The sequence below is a fragment of the Hibiscus syriacus genome, unplaced genomic scaffold, assembly GCF_006381635.1.
Source record: "Hibiscus syriacus cultivar Baekdansim isolate YM2019G1 unplaced genomic scaffold, ASM638163v2 tig00008386_pilon, whole genome shotgun sequence".
NCBI lineage: Eukaryota > Viridiplantae > Streptophyta > Magnoliopsida > Malvales > Malvaceae > Hibiscus > Hibiscus syriacus.
This window is the reverse complement of record NW_024062163.1, coordinates 288,462-303,927: the sequence shown is the minus strand read 5'-3', so window position 1 is coordinate 303,927 and position 15,466 is coordinate 288,462. Positions and strand designations below refer to the sequence as shown.

The window sequence follows — 15,466 nt, the reverse complement described above, 5'->3', positions numbered from 1 at the left end:
ATCACTCTAATTTTTATTCTAATTTAGAGCATTTTTGACACCAATGTTTTACTGCCTAACAAAGTATTAACTACTTGGCATACATGATGCCCGACTGTCCACAACTGCTTCCCTGTTCCCATTATCTACCATTTTATAGGATCTTAGTAAATAATATTCTAGGCTATTCATTATAAATATCTTAGGAGTCGTTCTTAGTGTTATGATTATTTTTTGAGTTTCTAGAATTATTGGCTGTATTAGTGTTGAAGATTCTTGCACAAGAATACTTGTAATCCAAATGATTGTTTCGTTTTCATATGCATTTCTTTCCTTGGCCTTTCGCCCTCTAGCAATTCAGGTTACTTCCGAATGTGGCACGCTGGACAAGCTGTGTTTCGGCTTATCCAAAGCACAAGAAGGAAAAACATTATGTTTTGCAACCAAATATGAAACTATTGATTTGTGTCATAAGCCATAAGAAAAAGACATTCGGTCGGGGCATATAACTAACCACATCCACCAGATATTCACATAATTCGGGTTCGGGTTGTGAAATTCCTCCTTTGCTATCATCATTCTTGGATAACGTCTTTCCTACTTTACACCATAAAATTCTTCAGCTGTACTTAATTTAAGGGCTTACCTAAAAAAGGTGCAGTAATTTAAAGGATTTTTTTAAATATATCATATGAAACCGGTTTTTTGTGAAGAAAAGAAATTATCGTTGGCTAATTTGAAATGAACATGATCCCATACTGTGGAGATTTGATCGAACCGAGGTATGATCTGTACTGATATTGAAGTTCATGCAAATATCCAACTGTCAATGTCGAAGGGATTCGTTTTGAGTTAAAAAAGTCAAATGCGGAAATGCCCCAGCCTAGCAACCATATAAAGAAATAAATCAATTGCACTACTTCTCAACCTCAATCTCTTTTAAAATTCAAGGCGCATGATTTGCAAGTAATATTATAAGTATCTACCTGGAAATGCCAAACTCACACGCATAAGATTAATTATAAAATTTATAAGTTATGGAGTGCATGTCAGAATATCTTCTGTAAAGGTTACTGTAGCACAGGGATGAAGGAACTTTGGAATTAAAATGAATATAATAATATATATATATAGCAGCCAATATATTTTAACTTTCTTCTTGTTCAGACTCATGAATGCCTATATATATGGACAACAACATGTGTAGTTTCATGCAGCAAACGCATACATTTAACACAGAAAAGGGTTTGAGCCGATAGAGTTAAATAAAAATGATGGCAGGAAATGGGATTGTTGCAGATGAAGAAAACATCTATAATGACACTAAAGTCCAGGATCTTGCCTTTACTCCAACGTAATTATGCACCGAGTTTCATTTACTTCGTTTTGAGGCCTGAATTATTCTTAATTTGGGTTGAAGTTTCTTTCATTTTTGCAGGCGAGGGAAATTTAAGGAAAAACCCGAGGCCAAAGTCCCATTATCGACCAAGGTGTTAGGCCTTGAAGTGCTTTCCTCCTTGGAGGTTAGTGCTTGAATTCCCAGATATTAATTGTTGTTAAATTTTGAGTTGCTATGCATTGTTTAACTGTATTGGAACTTGGATCATAGGTATGGAGGGCTTCTTTGGCAGAGCTTCTTGGGACTGCGGTGCTGGTTTTTGCATTGGACACCATTGTTATCTCGACATTGCAGACCGAAACAAAGGTACCCAACCTTTAATGTCGGTCCTGATTGCCTTCGTCGTCGCCATGCTCCTCCTACCTAATATTTTTCGGTCCAGCTGTTGTTAGAGGAGGTCACCTTTGGAACGGACACTGGATATTTTGGATTGGACCGGCCATTGGGTGCGTGGCTTTTGTTCTATATGTTAAAATGATTCCACGTGAGCATACTCACAGCTACTGATTAAACGAACAGATATTGTTGCTTGGTTATAAGTGTCGTCGTTGGGAAAAATATGTTGAGCCTAGCTTATCCTGTAATATTTTGCCTTCATGAGGTCCTTATTTAGCTGATTATATAAGCTTTCATCTTTTTTGTCTGTTCAAGTATAATATATGTCATTGGATAAATAACATTTAATCCCTAAACTTGATATTTCTCGATTTTGACATTTGAATAATTTAAAATTAAACTTATTAACCTAGTTTTCTTTTTAATATTTTTGTGTCATCTTCTTCTTTCTCTTTGATTTTTATTTAGTCGACATCGACACCAATCTTAATGTTGGTTGCCAATAGGAGGATATTAGTTTTAAGGAAAAATCGTGCTTGAATTCCCATTATCAGTTTTGGTCCGCTTTAGAACCTAAACTTCATGGTTATCAAAACCGGACCAGACCGACCGGTTCAACCGTTTGAACCGTGAACCGGTGGCCTGTCTGGTCCGGTTACCTCACAAAACCAGACTAGCAATGAATCGGCTGAAAATCGGTAGAACCGGCTGAAAATCGGGGTGAACGGGCTAAAAACCGGTAAAACCGGTTTGAACCGCCGGTTCACTTTTTTTCTTTTAAAAAAAAATTAAACCAAACGACGTCGTTTGTTCAACGAGCCGAGTCAAATTCGAGTATTGTTGAGCTCGACTCGAACTCGAAAACTTTAAAAGTAAACTCAACTCGACTCAAAAACTCACGAGCTAAAAATTATCGAGTTCAACTCGAACTCGAAATATAATATTAAAACTTGAACTCAAAAAGGCTCGAATTCAAAAAAAAATTAGAAGTTCGATTGAAGCCTAAAATTTGAGCTCAATTGAAGCGAAAGAATAGTTGGCTCTGTGCTCACCAAAAGGCTCAATGATTTTGAATGTCAAATTACCTCTATTATTTATAGAAGTAAGTTGGGATGCTCTTCTATGTTTCTTAGCCATGTGAGATTGTTTTGTTATCATATTTTTACTTTTTAAACTTTTGAGATGCTCTTCTATGTTTCTTAGCCATGTGAGATTATTTTTTTTAAAATTAAACTAAATGACATCATTTGTTATGATTTTTTAAGCCCCAATTTTATTTTTTTGATTATAATTATATTTATTATTTAATATGTTTTACCTTAAATATTATGTTGTAGTTGATTTGAATCATTTTGTTTCATTTGATTTTATGGTTTTTAATTTATATATGTTATGACTTGTGATATTTTTATACCTTTTAATATTGTAAACTTAAAAAAATGTTACATATATATTAATATTGCTTTGAATATTATGTAAAATTTAAAAAAAAAATTATTTATATAAAATCCGGTTCAAACGCGGTTGAACCTGGTTGAACCAGTGAACCAGTACTTTCACCGGTTCAATGTCCGGTCCGATTTTAAAAACATTGCTAAACTTTCACTTTTTTCCCCCAAAACTTAATGTCAAGTTTTGGACGGGTAAAAAATGAAACAAAAACTAAACGTTAGCTATGATTTTGAAAAAATAAAAAATAAATACTAAAATAGATCAAAACTGATAATCTAATGGCGTAATTTACCCAAAAAAATTAATTACTAAAAAAAATCAAAACTATAACTCATATTAGAAATTGTCCTCAAATTTAAAAAACTAATTCTGATATTAAAATTTAAACCAAATTTGAGAGCTGTTGTAGTTAAAACTGACAGTAACTACTTGGTCTTTGAGCAAGGCAAGGGCATGGAGATCTTATTCCTCGTCGTTCCACACATTGTTGACTTCTTCAACGAGAATGGAGATTGAAGTTGTCATATACATCGTGACGGAAATAGGGTGGCAAACGACACGACAAAATTAATATGGAATCTTCCGTTTAGTACTCGGACGTTTTGGTCTCCACCTATAGAGCTGCTTGTTCAAGATGAAATTCCGGCCGCCGCAAGGAGCTTAGTGCCTTAGGATATCAGTCCATTCAGTTTTCTTTCTCTTGCATTCAAATAAAAATAAATACTTTTTAAGTTAGATTAGTATTGAAGTTTTTTTAACATAAATAAATTCCAAAACTTGTTTAATCTAAAAACTATTTATTCTCTATTATGTACTGGATTAATCAATTTGGTGCAATGGTTAACCTTTAAAGGTTGTGTTTTGAGAACGTGTGTTTGAATCGTTGGATTAAGTCTGTTTTTTCTCTCCCCCTATTTTCAAGAATCAATTTTTGTACCCACAATCTTATTTTAGATTTTCTGTTTTACTTTCTGGAGAGAAAATAAGTTTGGGAATTGAATAATGACTGGGAAAAAGAAGACAAAGTTTGCTGCGTCAGCAAGTATATCCGCTAGAGTATCACACCACCAATAACAAACAGTAAGCATAACATCGTTCATTTCGTTACTCGATAAGCTACTCCTTTCCTTTCTCTCCTTTCAATGGATTCCAACGTAATCTTCTTCTCTTCAAAGTTCCAGACCCCAAATTTCACACCTTCTTTTCCATCCCCCTCTTCCACTTCCCGCCCTCTAATCACCCGACAATTCCTTGGTTTCACTCACAATCTCTGGCCTCCCGGGGGGTCTTCTCTCAGGAAGAAACGCAAAAGCTTGGGGTTTAATCGCCTCCAATCTCCCCGCTTTCTCGTCAGAGCTTCTATAGACTCCAATTTGGTTCTCGTTGTCATCGGTGTAACCGCGTTATCTGCTTTATCTCTTACTATCTACAATCAGTTTTTGAGAAAGAGTGCGACTTCAAAAAGGGTAAGTTAGCTGATTGAATTGGAGGTTACTATTTGGTTTAACATAAGTTTTTCTAAATTTGGTTGTTGTTTGCGTTGTTGGTTTTCACTATCTGTTTTTTTTAATTATTATTAAGTGTTGGGATTATGGTAGTTGTACAAAGAACTATCTGAGAAGGCTCGAAATTTGAGCTGTGAATGAATGCACAGATAAAATTGAGAAAGATGGTTTAAGCACTCTCGTAATTATAATTGCTGTAGACCAAACTTTGGGGAACAACTTATTTCATGATAATTATGATGATTTTCCTTTCTATATTAGGATTTACCGAATTCTGGCATTTGGGTTGCCTTTGGGTTTAATTCTGTTTATTTTCTGAAGTGACTAATTATTCTAATATGATGTCTATGCGCAGGTATCTCGTCCGTCACGGTCTGCTATACCTCAACAACGAGAAGGAAAAGATGTGGTGATCCAGACTGCTGACAGTCAGAATTTGGAAATGGGTGATCTTCAAAGGGAAACTTTTACAAAAGAAAATGGTGGTTTTACTAAAAACATGAGGGAGGTGAATGATGCTTCTGAAAGTAGAGAAGTGCTTTTGCAAGAAACTAGTGTGGTGAACGGTGATTCTTTGTTGGCTAAGGCATCTTCTGAAAGTGAAGAGGCGCTTTTGCAAGAAACTACTGTGGTGGATGGTGATTCTCTGTTGACTAAGGCATTTTCTGAAAATAAAGAGACGCTTTTGCAAGAAACTACTGTGGTGGATGGTGCTCTGTTGGCTAAGGCATCGGAGTCAAATGGTGCTGATTTCCTGGCATTTAATGATAATGATTCTGTTGGTGTTCCTGAAGAATCTGGAACTACTGATATACCTCTTCAACCTACTGTGCAGCTCGAATCAGGAGCAGGACAGTCACTTGAGTTTGACACAGAAAGGTCTGAACTTCATTTGGAAGAAGTTGTGAGAGTAAATGGATTTGAAGCTGATTTCCCTAGACTAGCTGTAGAGCCAAAGTCTAGGGCTTCTGCGGCTCTTGCAGAAGATGTTGTTGTCCTTGTAGGAGGAGGTGAAGCTACTAGAAGTTATGACATATTCAAAGAATCTGGAAGAGAAGAGCTTCACACTTTTTATAAGGCTGACCAGTCGGTGGAAAAATCGTCAACAAACTTGAACGGTTTGACCCTAAAACCAGCGTCTTCTCATGTTCTCTCTCCACATACCAATAGGTTTTCTTCACTGAAACTGAAGCTGAATGGTGAAGTAAACAGAGGCGTCAGAGATCAATTATCAGCAAAGAATTCTCTCCAAACAGCAGGTTATGCAAAAAAAGACATCTGACATTATGATCCCTTTTTAATGTATGTTGTAGTTAGCATTGACATCTTTCCTTTTTCTTTTGATCCATATTTCAGCAGTTTGTCCTGAATTTTGGCTTTTTTGGTTACTAACATTGTTTGGATACTTCTTATCCAGAAATGGTAGAAGGAAAAGTAACTCAGCCATATTTTCAAGGAGGCTTTTCTCACAAAAGAGAAGACTTCAGAAGACGTAGGGAATCTCCAAGAGACGTGGAGAAAAAACACTTGATTCAGGAGAAGGATACAAAGCTGGGCCAGTTTTCTGTCCCAAATGGGGAGCTTGCTAATAACAAGCACCATCTTGAAGAGCATTTGAGTTCTTACAACCGTTTACTAAGACATGGAAGGTAACTTGCCATTATCTACATGTTCAGAAACTTTATTTGTCCCCCTTTGGCTAGACTAATTTAATGCTGTATCAAAAGCTTGTCTTTAAAATGAAATAAAGCTTAGGTGAAATTGATCACTTTTATTATTAGACACTGACATTTTAATTTCATGTTGTGATCTCTAATAACTATTTATTTTCATCTCTTAATCTTGTTTTTGATTCATAATAGGTTAAGTGACTGTGTAGATTTGCTTGAAGATATGGAACAAGGGGGTTTGCTGGATATGGATAAGGTAGGGCTGGTAATTTAGCTACATTTCATTGGGTTTTCCAGAGAAAAAAAGGAGTGGTGTTAATGTTATTCTCTTTTATGAGAACATCAAATTCTTTTGGTTTCAGGTTTATCATGCAAAGTTTTTCAAAATGTGCAGTAGGCAAAATGCTGTTAAAGAAGCTTTCCGCTTCACAAAGCTGATTCCGAATCCAACCTTGAGTACATTTAATATGCTCATGTCTGTATGTGCATGCTCTAAGGATTCAGAGGGTGAGTCATTATGTTTTGTCAGACTGTTAGGTGCTTTTAAACACTTAATCTGCATAAGATACTTTTGTTTGAATATGCTTTGAATATCTAATGTCTTTGCAAATTTAGGAGCCTTTCAAGTTTTGCGACTTGTCCAGGAAGCTGGTTTCCAAGCTGATTGTAAACTTTACACTACATTAATATCTACATGCGCCAAAAGTGGCAAAGTTGATACAATGTTTGAGGTATGGAAACTTCTAACTTTTCTTGGTACCACCAAGCTGTTCACGTCTTGCTGTTACAGTTTGCATTTTCATTCCGCTTTTCCTAATCTTTCCACCCTCACATGAGAATTCTTCCCTCTGAAACTGATTATATGTAGAAAAAAGAAATCTACTGTTTAATCTTTTTCTGTTTTGGAAATTTGAAATTGAAATTTCAGTACAGGTAACTTTATTTCCTAATTTATTTTTTCTTCGAGTGCAAACTGATAGAAATGTTTTCTTCGTATTTTCATTGCATATCACATGTTGACCAAATCTGACAGATAAACATTTGGTGCTTTTTGGTTATACAATTACATTTCATAAAAGCAATTTATAACTTACTAGTGAATAGTAATCTGATTGTTAATCTTACTCCATAGGTGTTTCATGAGATGGTTAATGCTGGAGTGGAACCTAATGTTAATACATATGGAGCACTGATTGATGGTTGTGCTAGAGCCGGGCAAGTGGCCAAAGCATTTGGTGCTTATGGAATAATGAGATCTAAGGTATTATTATGAAAATAAGTTATTTTCTCTTATTTATTTAGAAGTTATTTTATTATATGTATAGTTTCTTCACACTAATTAAAGCAATATATGCAGTAGAATGTAAAGCCAGACCGGGTTATATTCAATGCACTTATCACTGCATGTGGCCAATCTGGAGCAGTGGATCGTGCTTTTGATGTGTTAGCAGAAATGATGGCTGAAACACAGCCTATAGATCCGGATCATGTTACTGTTGGTGCATTGATGAAGGCGTGCTCAAATGCTGGTCAGGTATGCATACCAATTGTTGTCATCTTTTCTCGGTTTTCCTTTAACATCATAATGTATTTGCTTACAGGTTGATCGGGTACGAGAAGTATATAAGATGATACATAAATTCAACATCAGGGGCACTCCCGAAGTTTATACAATTGCTGTTAATTGTTGCGGCGGGACTGGTGATTGGGAGTTTGCTTGCAGTGTCTATAATGACATGAAAAAGAAAGGTGTGGCTCCTGACGAGGTATCCTCTTGCTCCTCTACATTTTCTTTTCTCCTACTTTTCCCTCGTTTTTATCTTTGGGGTCTGCATGCCCTCCCCTTTGAACATAGGGAATAGTGTTAAGTCATGATAGGGGTTAGGGGGGGGGTGTTTATTTTAAAATGAAATACTCATTTTGATCCTGGTTCTGAGTTTGTAGGGTCTCTTATTTTGTGAGTTAAATCTGTGTAGTCATCTAGGTCTGGGGCTTTTCATAATGCTTGAGAGTTGTGACACATAATACACCATAGGAAAAAGCAATCGCCTTTTAATTTGGTATTTAAGCATTGAATCATTGCTCTCAAAACTGACCAACAGAATCTAATTGGTCATCGCACCTGCCTCTTTGCATTAAAAAACGACTGCAATGCCGTTGACTGGATTTGGCACATTCTTGTTTCAAGATAAACTAGCAGCTCCTATGAATAATATTGTAGGACTTTTAAATAGTCTGAGGTTCACTAAACTTAAATCAATTTTTGCATGTAGGATGCCATGTCCTTGATCTCAGATCAGTTGTGATCATTTTTTTTTTCTTTTGTCGTTAGTTTTTTTTTACTGTATCTTGATTTATCTCTTTCTTGGCTCATTTGGCAATGATAATGTTTGCTTTAATGCAGGTGTTTATCAGTGCCTTAGTAGATGTTGCAGGGCATGCTGGAAAGCTAGATGCTGCTTTTGAATTGGTACAAGAAGCAAGGAATCTAGGGATTAATACTGGGATTGTGTCATATAGTTCATTAATGGGAGCCTGCAGCAATGTAAGTCTGGCCAGGCATTCGTGTTGAGAAAATTGATTAGCATATTACTGTATTGAAGTACTAGAACAGCATGATACACACATGATGTTTAAGGTTTATTGCTGTTTCAAAATAGACAATTGCTGAATCATTTGATTTTTGTGTATTTCTTTGCTTAGCCATGCACATGCTGCATTGGGTCTGGCATTGAAATTGTCTTGTACGCAATTTTTTTTTTGATAGGAATTGCAGGCCTCGTTAAAAACCTCCTTCATGATTAAAGGAGCTTATAGAGAAGCTCCTTAATCAGCGGAAGGAGAAAAAGAGTGCCTTAAGATTTTATTAACCATAGAAAGAACACGATACAACCAGGGAGCCACCCCCAATATGAACAAAACACCAAAAACAGCCACCAACAATCCTACCAGAACCAGCCTAATCCAACAAAGCAACAACAACAGCCTAAAAAAGACTGGCCAAACAAAAAACCTAAACGAGGCCCGATAGACACTCAATCAAACAAAACAACCAGAAAAAAGCCAAGGGTGACAGATGACTAAAACCATAAAAGCCAACTTCTAACTCAAAGGCCACAGAGCTTTCACATGATAAGAAAACAAAAAAAAAACACGCACATAGCCGCCTTTCCACCACATCACCACGTCTTGTTGGCTAAAGACCATCCGAACTTCCAGCTCCAGACAAAAAGCATGGTGTAGATCACCTGAACCTTCTACTCCTTCCCCCGCCATCGTCTTCCGACAATAGATACACTACTGCGCCACGTCTTGTACGCAAAATTTTTAATGCCATATGTACTGTAATAACAATGATAACTTCTCTGATATATTTCAGGCTAGAAACTGGGAGAAGGCACTGGAGCTGTATGAGAATATAAAGGCTCTTAAACTGAAGTTAACGGTTTCTACAGTTAATGCTTTAATTACTTCCTTGTGTAAGACTCTTATCTGTTATTGTTATTTGTGGCTTCAAAGTTAACAGTTTATTAATTGGTTATGCGGCTTTTTGTTTCTCTTTGAGACAAATTATGTTGTTAATTTGTATTGGAGGTCAATGCAACTATCAAACCAAATATATGGCAAGTGAGAGTTGCTTTAAATTAATAAATAGTTTATATATTATCTTTTGCCCTTCCCTCAAAAGTTATATCTCATTTAACCCTTTAAAGGGTTAGGTTAAAGGTTCATAGCATTGATAATCTTAAAGTATAATATAAAAATACATTATTTGAACATAAAAAAAATGGTTGTCCCTTTTTTTCATATATATGGGGTAAGGGGGAGGTAAGATAGTAGGCTACCCCCAACACCAGGTTGAGAGCAGCTTCCGTAAGAGACCTCCGAATTATGAAATGCCCTCCGTGGGACTCGATCCCACGACCTCCGAATTTGAACATGATAGTTATTAATGATAACTCGAGTACAGACTGATACCGTCTTAAATACAGGTGAAGCAAATCAGCTGCCTAAGGCCTTGGAAGTTTTGTCAGAGATGAAGCAATTCGGATTGAGTCCAAATACTATTACATACTCAATACTTTTGGTGGCAAGTGAGAGGTAAGTGCACACTGGAGTCTGGTAGTATCACAGACACATAAACAGTATATGTATGCATTTACCCAGTCAACCTCTGAAGTTTGGTGCATTAACTACCGTTTTCCTTCATCATCTGTCTTTAATAGGAATGATGATCTTGAAGTAGGTCTCATGCTCCTCTCTAAGGCAAGAGATGATGGGATTGCAACTAACCTCATCATGTCCAGATGCATAATTGGTAAGTTTAAACTCTGTGTTGCTTAAGAGTGCTATGATATTACCTTCTGAATGACTTACCTCGCTATTATGCTTTCCAAAGGTCTTTTTCCTCTCAGTCCCCTTGAAAATTGGTTCCTTTATTTGCTGTAGTAAGTTCCTCTTTTGGAACTAATAGAATGTGGTGGTTTTTTTTTATAAGAATGTTGTGGTGGTTTTGGTGATGGATTTTTTAATTTTTTTTATTTTACTACTTAAATATCCTTACCAATCAAATACTTCGGATTTTAGCTTCATGTTCATGGTATTTATTTGAAAGCAAAAGTGATTTTATCGTGTTTTATGCTTTTTGTATTTTAAGCATATGAATGCTTGAACTGCTTGGTTTGTAGTTCACACACACACACGCACACACACACACACACACAAATTCCAAGTGAACTACAGGGCATTCATATAAAGATCATTTTATCCCCAGTAATTTTTGGTGCACACATACGCACACAATCTTCAACGAGTTTATATAACCCTTTCGGTATTCTCTTTGTAGACATGTGCTTGCGAAGATTTAAGAAGGCTTGTACGGTTGGTGAGACTGTTTTGTCTTTTTATTCAGGACGACCGCATATTGAAAACAAATGGTACAGGATTCCTTTGACAACTTTACTATTTTTTTTTAATTAAACCCACTTTTGCCTTTGATCTTAGTAGAAATACTGAAGAATTGCCAATTTTTTCTTTGGTTGGGGAGGGTTGTATTCTATATGACCTCTCTTTATCATATATTTAAGGGGATATTATACTTACTCCATTTTAGTGGTGTTAGCTTTTGCTTTACTTTTTAAATGATACCTGATCGGCGAACTTGGTCAAATTTTCCTACTTCATGCTAATTAAGTAAACAAAAAAGTTTTGATTGAAAAATGCTATCTATGATTCCTGCTTTCGTTATTTACTTTGAAAACTACGAAAGATTTTGGCAATAATTGATTTTGATTTCTTGCTTGGATTTTAGGACGTCAGTTGCCTTGACTGTCTACCGTGAAACTATTAATGCTGGTACATTACCTACCATGGAAGTTGTTTCAAAAATTTTAGGATGTTTACAGCTCCCTTGTGATGATTCTGTGAGAAGTAGACTTGTTGAGAACCTTGAAGTTACTGCTGATCCATCAAAATACTCTAGCCTTGGTTCACTGATAGATGGATTCGGCGAATATGATCCTCGTGCTTTTTCAGTAATTGAGGTAAGTAATGCTCAACTGTAATTTGCCTGTTCTTTGTGCTCATGATTTGGAATTTGGAAAGAGTGGTTATATCCCATGCATGTGTTACCCTTTTCTAGGAGGCTGCTTCTTTTGGGATTGTTCCATGCGTATCCTTCAAAGAAAGTCCTATTGTTGTAGATGCAAGAGAGATGCAAATTAATACAGCAGAGGTATGTGCATCTCTTTCCTCTTGTGTAATGTTATAAAAGGTTCCATATCTTTAAGGAACTTTAACTTTGCATGCAATGAGGTTAACTGCTTCCTTATGAGAGTGCATTGGACTTCGGAAGCTTTATGTGTCCTATTGTTTAATGAGAATATGAATGCTTGAACTGCTTGGTCTTTATAATTTTATTTGAAGATCTATGTATAATTTTGACTTTATAACAACTGGAATTTGATTAACCTGAGAAAGTTTCTGTTTTCCCCTTTGGAATTTTATCGTTTTTGTTCCAGATTCCTACGTAGTATATTATTATTTTTTAGTTCCAATGTACAAAAGCGTGAATGAATGGTCAGAATTTTATAAAGCTCAACGAATTTTATACTGTGTGCGGTTGATTTGAGCAAACTACATAATGCTTTAGTTAAGAATCTCATATTACTAATTACTGTGCACAATTTGGTCAGGTTTATCTCTTAACCATCTTGAAAGGTCTCAAGCATCGGCTTGCTGCTGGTAATATGATCTCATTTTCTTTTCTTTTATTATCTACTCTGGGATTTTCCCCGACTTTTTAATAAATCCCTGATTCGTAAGATTGCTGGAACTACGAGAGTGTTTTAGCAGAAGACTATCAATGCAAGGGAAAGAGTGTGCGGGAAGAGCAGTTGAAATTCAGTTCATCGGATAATAATCAGTTGCAATTTCAGTTGTAGATTGTCGAGGGTTGCTAGGAGGGTTTAAATACTGCAATTGTAAATTGAGAAGCTATGTTGAATAATACCGTTCTCATTCTGGGAAGTTTCTTGTCTTTTATCTCTAAAAACCTCCATTAGTTGCACTGTTCGGAAGTTTTTCTCTCTTCAGCATCCCTACAACACTAATTTCATCTCTATTAGATTCTTTTCATACCATCTTCAACGATTTACAACTGAAATTGGAACTGATCAACTGACTCTCAACTGCTCTTAACAGCCGACTGCTTCTCCCACACATTCTTTCCCTTGCATCAACTAGTATTTTGTATACATGTCAGTTTTTACATTAGGATGGATTGTACCGTGTGATACTGATAATCAAATGACAGAAACAACTTATTTAATTGTATAACATTGGTACATGATAGGATTGCTTTCATATTACATTACTAACTTCTGTCGGTATTCTTGGTACACCCATCTTTGTGCAGGTGCAAAATTACCAAGTATATCCGTCTTACTGCCCTTGGAGAAGGCAACATTATTGACATCTAAAGGGGAGAAATCAATCGATCTTGCTGGAAGGTTAGAGGAGCTTCTGCTTGCATAAACAACATTCATGCAGTCATACTACACACCCCAAGTATTTCCACAATCAGTGCTAGATATCTTTAGTACTTTATCATGTGTTAATAATGTAATGGTTCAGAAAGTGATTTTTGTTAAAATTAAGGAATACCAAATTTTTCAACGGTAAGAAAGATATAAGACCGTTTATGAGGTGGTGATTATTTTAAGTAGTCGTCGTCACAGCAGAAACTAGCGGTTATCAGTTTATATTTCATGCAATGAGAATATATATCCAAAAATCTATGAATTGGAATGATGGTTTCTTATGTGAGCTACTTTTGTCTGACAGGATTGGCCAGGCAATGGCATCACTATTGAGAAGAATGGGGTTACCATACCAAGGGAATGAATCCTATGGAAAAATCAGAATCAATGGCCTTGCACTAAGAAGATGGTTTCGACCAAAGCTTGCTTCTCCATTCACTGGAAAACCAGGTGAGTGGAATGCTTCCCGAATGCGATTGGGAAAAGGAATCTCCCATCAGCAACGCAACATTCGAACCGGCAATCTCTCTTTGCATTAAAGGTCGAATCTTTGGAACTGATTACATGGAAGAATCAGTTGTCTCTCCAGAAACAAAAGCTGATGATTTGTACTTTCACGGCCTTCTTCTACTGACTAGATTGATGAGTAGTCGATGGGAAGATTAACAAAGAATTTTTTCCGGTCATCATTTTGTAGCTTTTGAGATTTTGGCTCAAGAACTTGATGAAGTTAAGAACATGGATAAAGAAGCTTGGTATACAAGATATTTATTTATTTTCTCTGAAAATAATGTATAGCGTCCCTGTCAGCTTAGACTTAGTGGTTTGTACTCCGTACAAAGGGTTTGCAGCTTCTTTTTTTTACGAGAGATGAGATTGGAAGGCAAAGCAACTAGTCGCATTGGTATTTCACCTATATACACCATGTAACTATTAAGTTCAATTACCAGACCTTTTGTATTTTCCTGACCAAGCTATGCAAGGACAAACCTAGTCAGAAATAAAAAACAACAACAACAACAAAACCCTATTCCTATATGTAATGGGGTAAGGGAGAGGTAGGGTAGTAGGCTGTCCTCCAACGCCAGGTTGAGAGCAGCTTCCGTGGAGGACCTCCGGCAGTCAAAAAATTAAAAATAAAGATAAAATACAATGTATACTTAAATAAATAAATAAAATACGTAGTTGAACAATCTTCATATGCAGTCCTCATATGCACGTCTGTAATGGTAAGTAGTCCCTGCAAATAAATCCCTGCATAAAAATATCTGCATATAGACAGAAACGTAAGACCCGGCCAAAATTATAAAGAGGAAACATGTTGAGCAGTATACACAAAATTCAACGATAGCATGCTTCGAGAAGGGATAAAGTCAAATGGGTTAGAACCTAAACTAAGGCAACACTACTCTGCTACCTTAGTTCTAGGCCTTCATAAATTCCAATGACAGAAACGTATAAAAAGTATAAGTAATGAAATTACTACAAAGGCATTAAAAGAAGACAAAGATGATACACAGATGTGACTCGCCCTACTCGGCTACCCTGGTCTTAAGTCGCCATAATTTCCTATCAGAGTTCATGTCCTCGGTAAGGGCTAAATCCTTCAAATCAGATCTCAAACAGTCTTCCCATTTCTGCCTTGGTCTACCTCTCCTTCTGGTACCGTCGACTGTAATCGACTCTACCCTCCTAACCGCATCCGATGGTTGTCGTCTTTGGACATGCCCAAACCACCGTAGTCTTCCCTCCCTCAATTTTTCGGTTACATGCACCACCCCTAAGGACATCCTAATAGCAGAGTTTGGTGTCATGTCCCACAACGTCCTACCACATACCCATCGAAGCATTCTCATTTCTGCGGCCTCCATCTTCCTTACGTGATCCTTCTTGATAGCCCAACATTCTGATCCATACAGCAGCGCTGGTCTTATTGCCATTCTATAAAATTTTCCCTTAAGTTTTAGAGGTACCTTCTTGTCACACAAAACTCCAGTAGCAGCCCTCCACTTTAGCCATCCCGCCTTTATACGGTGAGAAACGTTTTCATCTACACCCCCATCTTTACGTATCATAGACCCTAGG

The 15,466-nt window shown here is 36.5% G+C and overlaps 1 protein-coding gene across 4 annotated transcripts; it reads left to right on the top strand.

Annotated features, from left to right (window-relative positions):
- Positions 1-4,256: 4,256 nt before the first annotated feature.
- Positions 4,257-14,246, top strand: LOC120202275 (pentatricopeptide repeat-containing protein MRL1, chloroplastic). 4 transcript variants are annotated; one of them, XM_039202711.1, is made up of 20 exons: positions 4,257-4,632; positions 5,027-5,329; positions 5,399-5,930; positions 6,089-6,320; positions 6,534-6,597; positions 6,704-6,848; positions 6,957-7,072; positions 7,474-7,602; positions 7,702-7,875; positions 7,943-8,107; positions 8,746-8,886; positions 9,721-9,820; positions 10,334-10,442; positions 10,568-10,659; positions 11,188-11,278; positions 11,653-11,884; positions 11,983-12,075; positions 12,536-12,584; positions 13,258-13,351; positions 13,686-14,246. In XM_039202711.1, exons 1-20 carry the CDS (start codon positions 4,309-4,311, stop codon positions 13,918-13,920), a joined length of 3,420 nt encoding a protein of 1,139 aa, XP_039058642.1. In that variant the 5' UTR covers positions 4,257-4,308; the 3' UTR covers positions 13,921-14,246. The 4 variants fall into 4 exon arrangements, with proteins under 4 accessions (XP_039058642.1, XP_039058643.1, XP_039058645.1 ...); XM_039202712.1 differs by having other exon boundaries at positions 4,309-4,632; positions 5,027-5,257; positions 13,686-13,920; XM_039202714.1 differs by lacking the exon at positions 4,257-4,632 and having other exon boundaries at positions 5,132-5,257; positions 5,399-5,550; positions 5,676-5,930; positions 13,686-13,920.
- Positions 14,247-15,466: the final 1,220 nt, after the last annotated feature.